At 39.0% G+C, this 16669-nt stretch overlaps 1 protein-coding gene across 2 annotated transcripts in view; it reads right to left on the bottom strand.

The window, feature by feature from the left end:
* The window catches only part of LOC139454183 (protein VAC14 homolog), a 64135-nt gene that overhangs the window by 30835 nt on the left and 16631 nt on the right, over window positions 1–16669 (bottom strand). Inside the window, exon 9 of one of the 2 annotated variants that reach the window (XM_071235741.1) lies at window positions 14092–14127. The exons of the other annotated variant lie outside the window; for it this stretch is intronic. Within the exon in view, the coding sequence (XP_071091842.1) occupies window positions 14092–14127 (36 nt within the window). The remainder of the gene's footprint in view (window positions 1–14091; window positions 14128–16669) is intronic. 2 annotated transcript variants of the gene reach the window in all.

The following is a 16669-nucleotide window of genomic DNA, read 5'->3' as shown; positions in this document are numbered from 1 at the left end:
ACATTCATTCTTGGTATAAATGACGTCATTTTCGCGTAAACATTCCTCGAATGAATCTCGATCTTTGCAATGAAACAGCGCTACCCATTTGGTCTGCTCTCTGAGATCTTTCAGGACAGAGTTGTATTTTTGAGTAAGTACCCAAACGCTATGTTGAGTATGCCGACCGGAGAATGCTAAATACGAAAGCATATCTTTCTTTTTTGTTAATTCTTTACTCGCGCTGCAGTCGTCTATTACGAAAAGGGTTGATTCTCCTTTGTATTTTTCATGACATACTCGGAGACAGTCTTGTAAACGATCGCCCGGATCGACTCTGTGTATTCCGTCGTCATTCATTACCCAATCTCTGGATAAGTATGTTTTATTAACGCTTATAGTCGGGCACAGAATAATAATATGATCGAAAACGTCCCGATAATGACTTTCTAAAATATCTAGAATAAAAGCTGTTTTTCCGCAGCCCGTTTGCCCGCATATGATAGCGCAGTGCGGATCTTTAGGTAAAAGATTATCAATAGATCGCTTGCACGAATCTCCCATTTTGTATATTAAGTTGCGCATCCATAATCACGTACAAATATATGTTTAATTTACCAGCCGCTTCGAGGAGCTTCGATATCTGTATGGTGACACCCTCGCTAGCATTTTCTATTCTCCTCCCACTGCCGTGTAATTGGTCATCGTCCGTTGTTCGCATGTCGAGCCATAGCGCGTACTTCGAGGTGAGGTATTCACCCATCGATACACTCCCGAGAGACAGATCTTTCACGACCGCGTTAACTTCCGGAGAGCGTGCTGGAAGGAAGTTTTTTAATCTCATCCCACTGGTGATGCGCTAGCATTCCTTGGCTATATAGTTGATTAGGAACGCCCTCGATAGTCAATTCTACTTTCGTAATCTTGGGATTGTAGAACTTCTCGGTATTTCTTTTAAACGCATCGGAGGGGTCCTCGAACAACATTAAAATACCCTTCAACGACCTCGTGGGGACGTTTAGATTGATATTCCACAACGTATCTTTTTTGTCCTTCGTGATCTTTCGGTGTCGCAGCACGCGATCGTACAAAATGGCTAAACTTCCCGAATACTGGTTACGAATTTGTCTGGCTAATTCGGGATCCGTTATCATATCGTACTCGAGCGAGATATTGTCAATGGAATAGCTAGCATCTACATTAGCGGATCTGATTACTCTACCGTAGTCGTTAAAAGTGAGTTCCTATTCTAACCTATCGCCTAGGGATGCTTGATAAAATGGCATGTGGGAATCTAGTAATTCAAAGTCTAGGGGAATATAGAATCGGTTACCTAATGCGTCGGCAACGGCCTGATCTTTTACGATGGTACCATCACCACTAGAAGCATCTACACGCAGTCTCAATGTGTTCTTATTACAAATACCTTGGTACTGTAAGTTTTCCCGCTCTTTATCCGTTCTCCAGAGATCTATGTAACAATAGTATACATCGCTATCGTCGATACTCAAAACCTCATTACCGCTAATTTTAATAGCGATTTTCTTAACGATAGCACGACCTAAGTTCTGAACCGGCTCCCTGTTAACGTCGGTAGAATTCAAAACAATCGTAAATGATAGTCGGACAGTTCCCGGAACTAACACATCGTGTGGGCCGAGATTAGGAAAGCGAACCAGAAGCGTTTGATTCTGATCGATGGTACTAGGATTATTAGTTATAGTTACAGACTGACGAATTGCTTTGACCCCTAATGGATCTCGAAGTCTGCGTTGTGGGTTTAACTTGCGTCCGTATTGCGAAGACATTGTTATATTGAAAACATGTACCCTATGTTTAATATAAAAATGACTGATTTTGAACATAATGACTTTGATCTAGATACTAGTACAATCGAAGAGGGTACTGATGAAACCAGCTTTATGATCCCAACCGTAAATGATGAACTTTTAAAACCAGCCGTTGATGATTATTACGATGCATTAAAAGATGATAAAAATTATGTTACTCCAATAGGTCGTGAATATTCAAAGTTTGAGATAGATAGTAAAGGAATATTGCGACTGCGTGGCGCTCCGGATATTGATCTTATGCATTCTCGTACTCGTAAGCCCCTAGCCTTGTCTACGATAGCCGCTAAAAAAGGCATCGGCTTTGTTCGTGATGAATTAGGTTTTGTAGACTACCGACGACTTCCCGCGAAGACTACTAAGGCTCTTCAGACTATGAGGAAAGAACTCGTTAATACAGATGATTTGGAAGCAGCCTCGATGGTGGCCTCGGACGGACTCGGAGAAATCTTAGATACCTACTACGATAATTCCACGCATTCGGAGTTCAGTATTAGGGAATTACGAGGTCTTGACAAGGCAATGCAAACTATGCGGGGAGAACTCATCAATAATATAGCCAAGCTATCCGAAATCGACAAACACATAGCTCAAGAGAAAACAAAACTCGAACAGGCGGGCGATGAATTCAGTAGACGTCGCGTTGCTGAAAGATTGCGTAACTTAGAAGAGGAAAGATTGGCCCGCCTCGAAGCGGCTTCCAGTAATAGAAAGGCACTTCGTTCGCAAATCAGTCGTATTCGAGAAACTATCGATCAAGTCCTAAACGATGATACTACACTGGCCGATAAAATTAAAACATTGTTCAGAGAACAGGGAATAACAATTGCTAGTATTTTAACCGCGTTGGGATTTATCATATCGACTTTGACTCTCTCATTAACAGGTGGCACAGGTAGCGGAGGATCACCGCCTAACGATAAAAACGGTATAAGAGAGTGGATAAAAAAGCATTAGGTTCAGCACTGGGAAAGCTAGCTGAGAAAGCCGCGGCTGCACTTCCCGGTATAATAGGGAGTGTTGTTTCCTGGCTATTGAATTTATTAGCTAAGACCACCACTTGGCTTAGTCAAAACTTGTGGGGGTTGATCGTAGCAATTGCAGGGCTGTTGTACGTATTCGCTAAGAACTATTTAACCACCAAATCAGTTCGCTAAGAACTATTTAACCAAATCATGCATGAGTAAGCCAACCGAGACTCCACCCACTACAAGCGCTGTTTTTTCATCGATATGTTGTTGATTTTTAGCTGCAATATGCGGTGACACTTGTGCATCAGTAGATGGTTGTGCATTAAAAGGTGTTTGCGGCTTGACTATTCCCTTTTCGCCCGTGATCGTTTGCGTTATTAATTCGACGTTCATATCTGAATTTATACCTGGTTTTTGTTGATCGGTAGCGATAACAATTTTATTATTATAGCCTATCACTTGACCGATCTTAAGTTCCATATTACTCGGAGACATGTATAGTCCCGGCGCATAAACAAAGTCCACTTTGGATTGAGCGTACTGTAATGCATCTTGAAAACGCTTTATAGACGATGGTATGTCAACTGGCGAATTAATGGCGTCCTCCACGTTTGCGACAAACTGTTTTTGCGCATCGAGCGCCGTCCCAGAACCGATAATGGACGTTCGTGTTTGCGATTGCGCACCGAGAATTGCCCATACATAAGTTCTTATCGATTCATTAACTCTTTCAAATCCTGGGTTAGTAAAATTATTTTCCGTTTTATCATTAAGAAATTCAAGCGTCTGTTGTATCGTTTGGATGCATAAACTTTGTTATAATATAAGGAATGCCACTCTCAAAGTTCATACGATCTGCTCTAAACTGTTTATCCGAGAGAGCAAAGCTTGAAGGGATCACACCCTCTTTAATTAAATAATCGCTTTTATCTTTAATAGTTCTTTGTCCAGAGTACGGAATACCTAGACCATGGCTAGGTCCTTTAATGCGCCAATCTTTACTCGTAGAAACATTAAATTCATTACAAATACGTTCGAAGGCCCTCTTATCATAAATATTATTGGCGTGATTCCATGCTGGATCCAGCGGTAATGGAGCATTAATTTCTTTAAGTATACGTCTAATCTGATAGTACACGTGAAATAATATAACAGACTTATACAGTTTAAATCCTGGGGCATTAACAGATACGCCACATCCCGTTGTGGCACACCATACGGCAAAGTTTAACTGATTCTGCCAAAATTGCATCGGATTGTGAAACCAATCGTTCACCATTTTATCGTTAGTTGCCGTGAAACTGTATTTTTCAAAGATATCGTGGAATTTAACTAAAAATTCAGCACCAGAGGCAGTTACTATAATCGATTGATTAGTAATGTAAGTTGATTTCATATTTAAGTTATGATATAGTATCATTGTATATTTAATATGTATGTTACACTACCTGGAATAACAAATGGTCAGTCTATTGAACTGCTTCATACTATCGATAACTCGAATGGACAACTCGAAGTAGCTCTATGCGATGTAACGTATTACCCGCGGTGGACCAATATAAATGCTACGAGAAGAAATAATGAGATGTTTATATTAGATGAAAACGACGACAATGTTGTTGACAAATCCATTACTATACCTGATGGGTATTACAGTGTATGCTCACTCAATGATGAATTTTTTAAGCCTAATGGAGCTAGTCTCACACAAAATGAGGCGAATGGGAAAATAAAATTAAGCGCTGGAAAAAAGGGTGTAATGATTTCAATGTACTTAGGATTTACACTTGGATGGAGAGGACAAGTAACAGTAATCGAGGCATCAGATCAGGGGGGTAAATTACCCGATTTAGTTCCCTATAAAGAGTTGTTCATCCATCTTGATCAAATCAGTACAACGGATAATATTCAACAAGAAAGCCCTTCAACTCTACTCAGAAGTGTTCCAGTGAAAAATGAAAAATACAATAGCGGTAGAACGGAATCTTTCTCATCATTACAATATAAAAAATTAAAGCGTGGTATTATTTCAGACCTCAAAATTTCTGTATTAGATGTAAAACACCAACCTGTACATATAGGATACTTAAGTGTAACACTCCATATTATAAATAATGGTTGATGCATCAGGCCCTGGAACGCTCAGACAATGTAATACAATTGCGCTTTCCGATCTCGGAGACACGGAAGGATTCGGTAAACCCGGTACCAATGGTAAGTTATACGCTTTACACTTACACGATAATGTATACAAGCGGAAAGAAGTCACATTCACGGGTAATCTGGAAGATTTAAGCGATGTCGACGTTAGTAGACTCCTTAAAACCACTCCGTACAATATTATTTACAACAGTGAGAATAAATGGACTATGGTCGAAGCAAACATCAAGTGGCTACTGAATATCGTCATTACCCCACCTTATGCGATGATGGGTAAGGGACATAATTTAACTAAGATAATAAATAGTGGCATCGTACTCGCGGCCTATATCCCGTCAAAACGAAAAAGTGTGTTAGTCACTCCCCTGCCAGAAAAACCAGGTCATATGTTATATAGTCGTCCGGCAATCCAAAATGTTAGTTTAAATTTGGTTACAGAATTCGATGATATTAAACAGAACTTGAGTGCAATACCTAATATTTCTACGCTTATTATTGAAGTCTTGTTCGGAGATGCACCGGTAGATGCCTTCGAAATATTACCAGGTTTATCGATTAAATGGCTCAAGAAACACGAGCGTCAACGTTGCAGTATTATTCATGTCGGTGCATCGCCCGTTGCAACCCTCGAGGGGGTTCAAATTATTAAAAGTGGTAGTATTTCTCTTTCTAAGATATTCTTGCCGTATAATATACATTTGATAAGGTTGATGTATACTCTCAAAACATTTAAGCAAGACCAATTAAAGACTATTATATATTCGTAATATACACTATGAGTTTATATCCAGCGCTCGATGAAATGATGGAAACTGTTGATGGATTTCGATTACATCAAATAAACGACATAAAACATCGAATAGAGAAGGATAGGGAGTTGAGACTTGGATTGTATAAAAAGTATCGCAGAGCCGTGAATGCTCTGGACGGAGTTGACACCGCTCTTGTAGTGGCTGGCATGGGACTCGGTGTAGCCGGTGTCGGTTTACTATCAACTACAGTGATCGCTCGCTATAACGCTACCAATGGGGTCCAAATAATTGGTGGGCGTTATAGACGATGAGCCGTTTAACCGAGGCCGAGGCGCGCGCTCGGAAAATCTCAAATCATCAATATGTGTTGATGTTACGTCACATCAAAATAGTATATATTTTTATGGACCTAGATCTACCTGTAATATCATTCATTTATTAAATCTGTCACATTTCACAATGTCTGAAATACGTATTCCATTTCAATTTATCATTTTTAATCGATAAATTAAAAAATTATTCACTATTTCCTGCGATGTTATTGAAAATAAAATTCTCGGACACATTTCGACAACGGGTCCACACCAAAGAGCAAAATAAAGACATTTTAAACAAATCTTTAAATATATTATACAAAGTAATAAATAAAATCAACAAAAATATATCTAAAAGTAATCAAACTTACATCTAAGTTATTATTTCCTTCGTTTCGTGCGATCGCGTGTAATGTAAGTCAAATGACATCTCGGCTTTCGTCGCCTTGAATTCTCGGCTCGGACACCATGTTTAATGCAAAAATATATGCATGAAAAATCTTTGTCACAGCTCGTAACCTAGCACGATACATTCGCGAAGTTCCATATTTTTAATATATATCGTGATTTCCTGCTTAAAACGTTCAGATTAACACGATTTAAAAAAAAATCTTTCGCCAACTTCTGAAATTTATCAAACACGAGCTTGGTATCACAGCTATAATTTGATTGGCTGCCTGAGGTCACGTGCTCAAAATTGACCAATCACGAAACTTGTAGTAGATTTCGTCGAGAAAGCGTCATTAGAAACAAATTTTAATCCAATGAAATCGCTTGTTATAACTACGGAAAAAACCAGGCGATGTTACGAAAGCGCGATTACGAAATGAATGACCGCCGTGTTGTGACAGCAACTACATGTGTGTGACAGTGTCGCCTCAAATTGGATTGCCCACTAATTAAGAATATAAACTTCGCTTGTGGTTCTCTTTTATTGCATGCATGCGCTTCTAGGATCAAAGGTCGATAGTGTGAAAAGTTAACTAGTTGAACAATCGTATTTCCGGGACTTGCCACGGATGTTTTCAAACAGATTATTAGAACTCCATTCAGCGATAAACGGTTGATTATGCAATGAGAAGCGTTATGTGCAAATGAACAACGAACAACAATACAATTATGTCTGTGTAAAACTATCAGTAATAAAAGTGTACATAAATTTTGGGAGCCATGCGTTACCGCGCGTAGTAACCGAAGTAGCGCTTTATCGAAGAGCGCAATAGCGAGCGATCACTGTATAATCGCCGTGCCTATCATGCTCGGCATGGAAATAACCGCCGGAGTCTCGGGACTGGCAGGAATAGCGATAAAATTCATTTCTCGTAGGTTGCAAAAGAAAGCATTAAAACACGATAGTATTCGGATACTCGCCGATGCAAAGTTGAACAGCATCGAGGATCATATTTCGACAGCAGTGGCCGATTGTAAGATATCCGAGGAGGAGTTTCGTTTAGTGCTGTCGGAACTCACCAAATACAATGAAATGAAGCAGGAGATTCGATCAAATTCTCGTAAGACCAATGGTATTAGCGAAGACGATAACAAAAAGTTTACAGAACAAGGGAGGCAACAAGCGTGTCAATTATTCCGTGCCAAAACCAAAGAACTGGTTGGAGATTAAAAATATCGTGTGATTACATTTAGACAAATGCTTACATAAATATATAATAATGGAAAAAACTATTAAATGGAGAGAATTACCACAAGGTTTTTATTATATCAGTGATGTCAAACCAACCAAATACGGTAATCAATTGTTTCTTATCAATTTACAAAAAGAGTGTAGTTATATAGTCTGGTCTCCTAGTAAAATGAACGAAGAACTTAATAAAAATGTTGAATATCACTTTATAGATAAAAATAATGAAGAATATTTTTATTACCATTTAGACTCATCTAAAGCAATGATTGGACCCAGGTATTGGTGAGCTGGAGCCATGACTATCGTTGAATCGCATAGTCATTTACACATAAAAAATTCCCCCTGTAGTAGCAGTATAGGTATATGAATCCAGCTCCAGTGGAAGTGGTCCAGAACCCCTATTACCTATACTACTACAGCTGTTGATATTGTAATTTCGCCTACATGGTCAAAGCCTACCTGTCTTGCCTACCTTTGTGCCTGTGGACATTGCTAAAGCGTGCCTACCTGTCTTGCCTACCTTTGTGCCTGTGGACATTGCTAAAGCGTGCCTACCTGTCTTGCCTACCTTTGTGCCTGTGGACATTGCTAAAGCGTGCCTACCTGTACGTGTTGTTACTTTTCTCACATCTCAACAAGAACTTCCCATTCAGGAGATAAACCTACTGGGTTTTGAAATTTGATGTAGGCCCACTGTAGAATAGATACCTATTTATTATAATTTTGAACCGAGCGCTTAGGCTCCAGTCTACCATGACAGCAACAACGCTTTGAAAACGGCACTCTCTTGTAAAGCGTAAAAACACAGGTGCACAGGTCCGCAATCAAAGAACATTCCGAAAAGTGGTCACAGGTAGTTATATATGTAACAATTATTACTAAAGTTCAAGATTAAACACACCATAATCGTGAGTAGTTCATAATAAGTGTTCAAAAACATAGGTTTTCAAAATAAGTTGACAAACAACACTCCAAACTTAGTCCAAAGAGAGATGTTTTAATTCCTACCAAACTGTTGTACACTGTTGTACACTGTGGACTGACTGTCATTTCTCGGAATTTTGTGAGAGAGGTCATTTCTTGGAAATCGAACATGCCATCATTTCTATTGTAGGGGTGACAGGTAATAGAAAAAGGTTTTAAAATGCTAAAAGAATTAATATATTTCTACAGCAAACTTTATGAATTAACATTCTATTATACATCTAACATGTGTAAGTGTTATTAGTTAGTTACCAATTACCCCCAGTAAACAATAATAAACTCAAAATAAATGCCTCTCCAGCCCGAACTTGGATGTGGCAGAACTTGACCTACATCACGATTACTCACACCTCCCAGCTGTCAATGGCTGACAATCTTGTGTTTACATTCTCAGTAACGAGTTATAGAAAGAAGCAAGATGACAACCCTGATCTGTGATGTGTTTCAACATTAACATGTAGATTATCCGGGATTGATCGAGGCTGCTGGTACATCATTATGATTACCAATGTGACTGAGTATGACTGAACAGCCACTTTTTAGGATGTGAGACAGCACTTCCGGGGCAACACACATATGTGAGACTCCTAAGAACATAGCTACTATACACATGCACACTACCATGTGAAGCACAGTCCAGCAGAGAAAGTACCAGTCCTACTGTATGTTGGTGGTGAAATGTTGGGATGACACATGGCACCTTTACAAACAATGGACAGATAAATAAGTATCGTTTTGCTATATGTAACTTGAATAATGTCTGCAAGCATGTTTGAAGTCTTCAATTAATACTACTGAAATCTAAAGGGGCACTAATTTCTGGTTTCTTCTTGGCTCTCTAACACTGCCCGCTAAGGCTCTCTAGCTGCCGTGAGTATATTTCCTCGCTAACGCAACTGAGCGTGACAAGAGACTGGGCTACCATCTCTTGTCAGCTAAGGGCAGCTAAATAAACTTTGAGGCAATATTTGTTTAGCGCATTTTGGAACACTGATTGGTTACCCATGATCTATGAAGATTTCGACAAAGGACATGTTATTTGGAAATACCCCTGATGGTTGTAGCTTAATAATAACAAAAAGTCTCTCTGCAGTGAAAGCGTTTTCGAATTTCAGATTGCGCGGATAATACAATTGCTATCTCTTGTTGTCATCCTTGTTTCCTGGCATGATCATATGTGCATTTGTCGTCATTCACTTGAAGCTCAGTTAATTAATTTATTACAGGTATAGTTAGTGGTAGCACCACTCAGATTACCTGACAAAGGTTCCCATTTGGCATTTCTTGTGTCTGAGGTAATTCTTTAATCTGAAACCAGGTTTGAAGTGTGGTGAAATGTGTGTTATGTAATATCCACATGGCAGCCCAGCAAGAGGAGTGATCAGTTGATTTACTTTTTTGTAAATCAACTAATCATTCCTCGCCATCAAAGGATCAACAGAAAATATGTTGATTAATTAATCACTGTTGTCTTGCACAGTGGATATGTCAAAAGTAAGTTTTTACATGTGTAGGTTTACTAAAGCAGACGGAATACTACCATATCTCGGCGTGACGTGCACCCATATCTTTGGGAAGTTCTTCGATGCGATAGACATTGTTTTCACAAGCCTTTTAGTTTGTAGGCGTGTATAAGTTACAGTCAATGTGTAAAATTGGATTCTCTCAGGCAATTTATAAAATGTCTAAATACTTCGGTAATTTACAAATTGACTGAAATATCTGTCCATTTATTTAACAGATTGACTAACAATTATTAAGCGGTTCAAAAGGGCTTAAAACATCACAATAGACTAATTATGCTAGGATTAGAAGCCAAAACTATAGAAATGTACTTTGAATTTTGTTTTCTTTTAATCCTATAAATTCCAGTCACTGGGTGATGAAATTAAAGTGTTAAAATGTTTGGAATTTGTTATCATAATAACATAAATGGACAGATTTTAAAGTCAATTTGTAAAATAACTGAATATTTAGGTGTTTAATTAATTGCCTAGGTGAAAAGGTTACACACTTTGACTCTAAAATATACACACATTAAAAAAGCAATGCTCAGGTGAAATATTTACTTTGTGTTGCAAGTCAAAATAGTGTAAACGAAAATCACACAATACCAAGCCAGTGACTTATCAACACTTACCATTACCGATGCAAAGATACCTACATTTATTTATTATTTCCAAAACTGTATTTCATTTTGTTGATCAATGTGACCATAAGCCGTTAAACTATCAATAAAAGCGACAAATTCTCTTACGAATGGTGCAGCACAGGTCGCGAACTAGTCTAGATTTCTGCTACATCATCCGGGTACTCACGGGGAAAAAACAATAACAAAGGCAACAACCAGTCCCAGGGAATGGCTGTGCTACATGACCAGGTACTCCTAGATACTGTTTATTTCAGGTATTAAGACAACCAGTAGTTTTTCAATTCTTTCCAAAATTCTAGCCCCATTCCTGATGTGGTAATACATAAACTGTCAGTGTGGCTGGCTGTGTCGGGACGCATGTGACCATACAAGGAGCTGATGGAACACTCAGTTCAAAATATGACAAGTCTGTCATCAACATGGACAGTAACACTACTTACAACTCCTGGGGATTAGAAGTGTGTTTGATAAAACCCACCATTCACAATCTCAGACTACCTGCACTATACATACATCAAACTGTTACAGTCGACCAGTTATACAGTGAGCACATGGGATTGACAAGTTGGAGACTTGAGCTTATCATCAGGTTGCCTGACAATACTTCCAATAGTGATATCATGAAACCCATCTGTCTGGCATCTCCCATCTATAATAACAGGTACCTGATGATTGTTGTGAAAAAAGCTGGTCACCATATCCCGACTGTCCTGTAATGTCAGGGGTAGCTGAGAGGGGTGAGGGACGTGTTGTTATCCTTGCTACATGATCAGTATACACACACTGCCTGCAAGATGTGGTAAGGTGCAGCAGCTTGATGAACTCTCCAGGCAACCATCCAGCCACATAACACAGTGATGAACTCTCCAGGCAACCATCCAGACAAATAACACACTGATCAACTCACCAGGCAACCATCCAGCCAAATAACACACTGATGAACTCTCCAGGCAACCATCCAGACAAATAACACACTGATGAACTCTCCAGGCAACCATCCAGACAAATAACACAGTGATCAACTCACCAGGCAACCATCCAGACAAATAACACACTGATGAACCTACCAGGCAACCATCCAGCCAAATAACACAGTGATGAACTCTCCAGGCAACCATCCAGACAAATAACACACTGATGAACCTACCAGGCAACCATCCAGCCAAATAACACACTGATGAACCTACCAGGCAACCATCCAGCCACATAACACACTGATGAACTCTCTAGGCAACCATCCCGCCAAATAACACACTGATGAACTCACCAGGCAACCATCCAGACAAATAACACACTGATGAACTCTCCAGGCAACCATCCAGCCAAATAACACACTGATGAACTCACCAGGCAACCATCCCGCCAAATAACACACTGATGAACTCACCAGGCAACCATCCAGCCACATAACACACTGATGAACTCTCCAGGCAACCATCCAGCCAAATAACACACTGATGAACTCACCAGGCAACCATCCAGACAAATAACACACTGATGAACTCTCCAGGCAACCATCCAGCCAAATAACACACTGATGAACTCACCAGGCAACCATCCCGCCAAATAACACACTGATGAACTCACCAGGCAACCATCCAGCCACATAACACACTGATGAACTCTCCAGGCAACCATCCAGCCAAATAACACACTGATGAACTCACCAGGCAACCATCCAGACAAATAACACACTGATGAACTCTCCAGGCAACCATCCAGCCAAATAACACACTGATGAACTCTCCAGGCAACCATCCAGCCAAATAACACACTGATGAACTCTCCAGGCAACCATCCAGCCAAATAACACACTGATGAACTCTCCAGGCAACCATCCAGCCAAATAACACACTGATGAACTCTCCAGGCAACCATCCAGCCACATAACACACTGATGAACTCACCAGGCAACCATCCAGACAAATAACACACTGATGAACTCTCCAGGCAACAATCCAGCCAAATAACACACTGATGAACTCTCCAGGCAACAATCCAGCCAAATAACACAGTGATCAACTCTCCCAGCAACCATCCAGCCAAATAACACAGTGATGAACTCTCCAGGCAACCATCCAGCCAAATAACTGTTATTCATATACATTACAGCATGGAACTGATAATCTACATTTTTTAAATCTTTAAACACATGCATATTGCCTTTGATTGATTTAAATAATCAAGACTATATTGATCAAAGTACAGAAATCTTGCTGTACATTCTGACTGACTTGTCCCATTATTATGCGTGGGGGCCACTGAGAGGGGAAAGAGGCCTATTTGAGGTTACGAAAAGATACAAGTTGTGACAAGTGCCAAAAATATTCCAAAAGATCCCATAAACCTACACAGGAACTATTTCAAGTAGGAACACACTTAACATGAACAAGTTGCTTGGCACCTATTGCTAATCACCTATCAGCGCCAACTATCTGATGGCTTCCCTTGTTAAGTTTCCTCCTTTTGTTAGATTATTACTTTTGTTGTTCTTACATGTACATATATATGTTCTCTGCCTCATAGCATTCATTCGCCTGATGAAGGAGTAAGCACATACTCCGAAATGTTGTGTTCCTCATTATAAAGAAGTTGACATCCATAAATGTTGTTCCTTATGTATATCACTTCTAAATGCTTTTCAAAGACCTAATCTCTAAACATCTGAAAACAATCTGAAGAGAAGACGTTGGTAGAAAGGCTGTACTTATCATTCAAACATGCTGCTGCAGTGGCCATTTGAATTATCCAAACTGAAAAGTCTTCTTTGATGTAGTCATGGACAAGCAGGACATGACATGTGAACATGATATTTTCAGCAGAAGAGAAAAGAAGAGTTTTAAATTCATTGGTAATAGACAGACACACTGATGGATGGAAGGATGGAGCAATGGATGGTCCAAAAAACTAAAGATCCATGACGTAAGCTCACACTGACTTTGTCAAGGTAAGCTAAAAGATGCGACCACAACCATTGTTAGAGAGTCCTTTTAGCTCGTGTAATAAGCATGATATTATTATAATATGATCACGTAAGGCTTCGGTTTCATATGTTTGGAAGAAAATTTGAACATGAAAATGTTTGTAGACTGAGTAATTATGGTAATGAGCAAACAAGCAAAAACTAAAATTGTGCGTTGTGCAGAATAAACACGAAAAAAACATGTGGGTGAAAAGCATGTTGAAACAGCTAAGCTACAGCCGTGCTGCATACAGGAAGCTGGAGGGCAGGCTGGAGAAGAAGCTGAGTGTGGCAGGGACAGGGGAAAAACTTATGGAAGTACTACCTTTGTGTGTGAATTGCATCAGGATGTCTATGGCCTCTAAGAAAACACCAAGTAATGCATGATGAGTAATCCTCATCCATCATGAACTCAAGGAAACGTCTTGTCTCTATAACTTACATTTCTTACAGCAACAGAAACTGCAAACATCACACTTTCCAAATTATGCAGACAGCTCAACACTAACAGGAAAGAAATAGCTTCAGTTTGCTAGGGATTGATTTGGGTAAGTCTCTTTTTCATCACAATCAAGGTGAGCATACCCTAATATGTGTTGGATTTCTGATTTGCATATGAAACAGTACTATGGTGCTGTGGCTCACCACACACTTCCATGTGAATATACAGCCGTCAAGGAGGAACTGTGTCCACTGGCTACAAATGTGATTTGCTTGATGAGAGAGGACAGCATGATCTCAATGTGATATTAATTCAACACTGTTATTGTAACCAACATTCACGATCACTGCATTTGGTATGTTTACTAAGCAAGATTTAGATATTGATATTTCATTCTACAACATCATCAACAGAGGCTGAGGTGTATTGCAGATGGTGGTCTGTAAAGACACAATCATCATCACTTACTCAAGGTTTCAGTTCCATCACTGTCATATGTTTGAGGAGGATGTCCCAACAGTTTCCACAATTAAGGATTTCATGGGGTTTCTCAAACTATTACCATATTTACCATTGTTTTTGTTTAAAACATTCATTTGGTTCACAAAACCAATCTGAATTCTGGCACATGTCATATCCATGTTTCTTTTTTTCTAGTCTTTATGATGCTCAAAAATCCACAATTTATTTTCATTTTTGAAAAATAATCTAAAGTTGCAATATCAGTGCCACGAATAAATCTCACTGATGTCAGAACTTCGCCTAAAGTTTCCTTTCAACAATTTGGGAAAAGAAGACCAAAGGTAACATATTGACCACAAAGGATATCATGCCATGTCAAAAGCTCACTTTGACCTTTGGTTCTGATGAGCTAAAATATTAAGTCTTATAGATTTTAATTCATTCACTGTAGTTATAAATTAAATGGCAAGAGATCTTAACGAGTCAAGAGTGTCCACTATAGCCTAGATCAAAGTCCAGGTTTGACACTAGCCATTTCAAGTCTACTTTTCTGTGCTAAAACAGACACACTCAAGGTTTGACTATAGCACACATCGATAGTCTAATCAGAGAACATTTTCAAGATCTGCATCTGGGCTGAAGTTATTTCAACAATTACACAAAGACAAACATTTTCGAGGTCTTTCCATGTTTTCAATCAACTCTCCCAAGTACTGAGTGCCTTTTATATATTTTAGTCTACAATGTTCCCACTGGCTTTCCCACCAGTTCCCTACCAATTTCTGTCGGTCCCAACTTTCAACAAATAAAAAAACGTATGAAAATTAACTGGTTTTAATTCTTTCAACATCATGTTCAATGCAATGACGTCATCTGTGAAATAACATAGTTAGATCTACATGTCATTCACAAGATTCTTCTTTTTTATTGAAGAATTCGAGGCTAATTTACTACAAATATATATTTAACCTCGAAGCAAAGCGAAATGTTATTTCCTTGCACTAAAACTAGACAAGGGAAAATCTTAATTGTAACAGACAAGCTGACTTCGTTCGAAAAATGTACTTATATGAATATCGCCGATGTTTTGTTCAACAACAAAGACTTATAAGGTACTTTATTTGCCAGTCCACAGGGACTGTCAGTCACATGAATTACCGATCAAAGCCTAATTTTACTATTAAAGACAGGTAATTACCAGTAAACGGGAACACTGGTGTAAACTTCATTGCATCTTAACTTAAACGGCTGATTGCTCATCGCAGTGACTGAGATGTAGTGCTATTTTCAGATGACCCAAGCTGAGCATTACTGTAAATCGTGAAATTAATGTGTCTCCAAAAAATGTGACGGCTGGCCCCTAGCCAAAAATGCGACTCAATATGAATGTGACACACCCCCCTCCTATGAAGAATCAGTGGATTTATATATAAAGAAAATGTCTTCAGTCAGGTTTACAGGAGAATCCTCACCTTAATCCAACCTGATCTTAAAGGGGCACTGATCTAAAGCAATTCCCCAGGACTGGTTGTTGCCTTTGTTATTGTTTTTTCCCGTGAGTACCCAGATGATAAAGCAGAAATCTAGACTAGTTTGCGACCTGTGCTGCGCAGATCGTAAGCGCATTTGTCACTTTTATTGATAGTATAAGGGCGTATGGTCACATTGATCAACAAAAGGAAGTACAGTTTTGGAAATAATAAGGAAATGTAGGTATCTTTGTGGGTAGCATCGGTAATGATGACGAAGTTTTGATAAGTCACTTGCTTGGTAATTATGCGATTTTTCATTTACACTATTTTGACTTGCAACACAAAGTAAATATTTCTCCTGAGCATTGCTTATCTTATTGTGTTTATGTTTTTACAGTCAAAATGTTCAAAAATTTCACTTAAGAAATTTATTAAACGCCTAAATATTCAGTTATTTTACAAATTGACTGAAAAATATGTCCATCTGTATTATTATGACAACGAATTCCAAACATTTTTATCTTTAA

This window comes from Haliotis cracherodii, unplaced genomic scaffold, assembly GCF_022045235.1.
Source record: "Haliotis cracherodii isolate W230 unplaced genomic scaffold, xgHalCrac1.p SCAF_10, whole genome shotgun sequence".
NCBI lineage: Eukaryota > Metazoa > Mollusca > Gastropoda > Lepetellida > Haliotidae > Haliotis > Haliotis cracherodii.
Note: the sequence above shows the minus strand (reverse complement) of the source record. Positions and strands in the feature narration are given on the sequence as shown.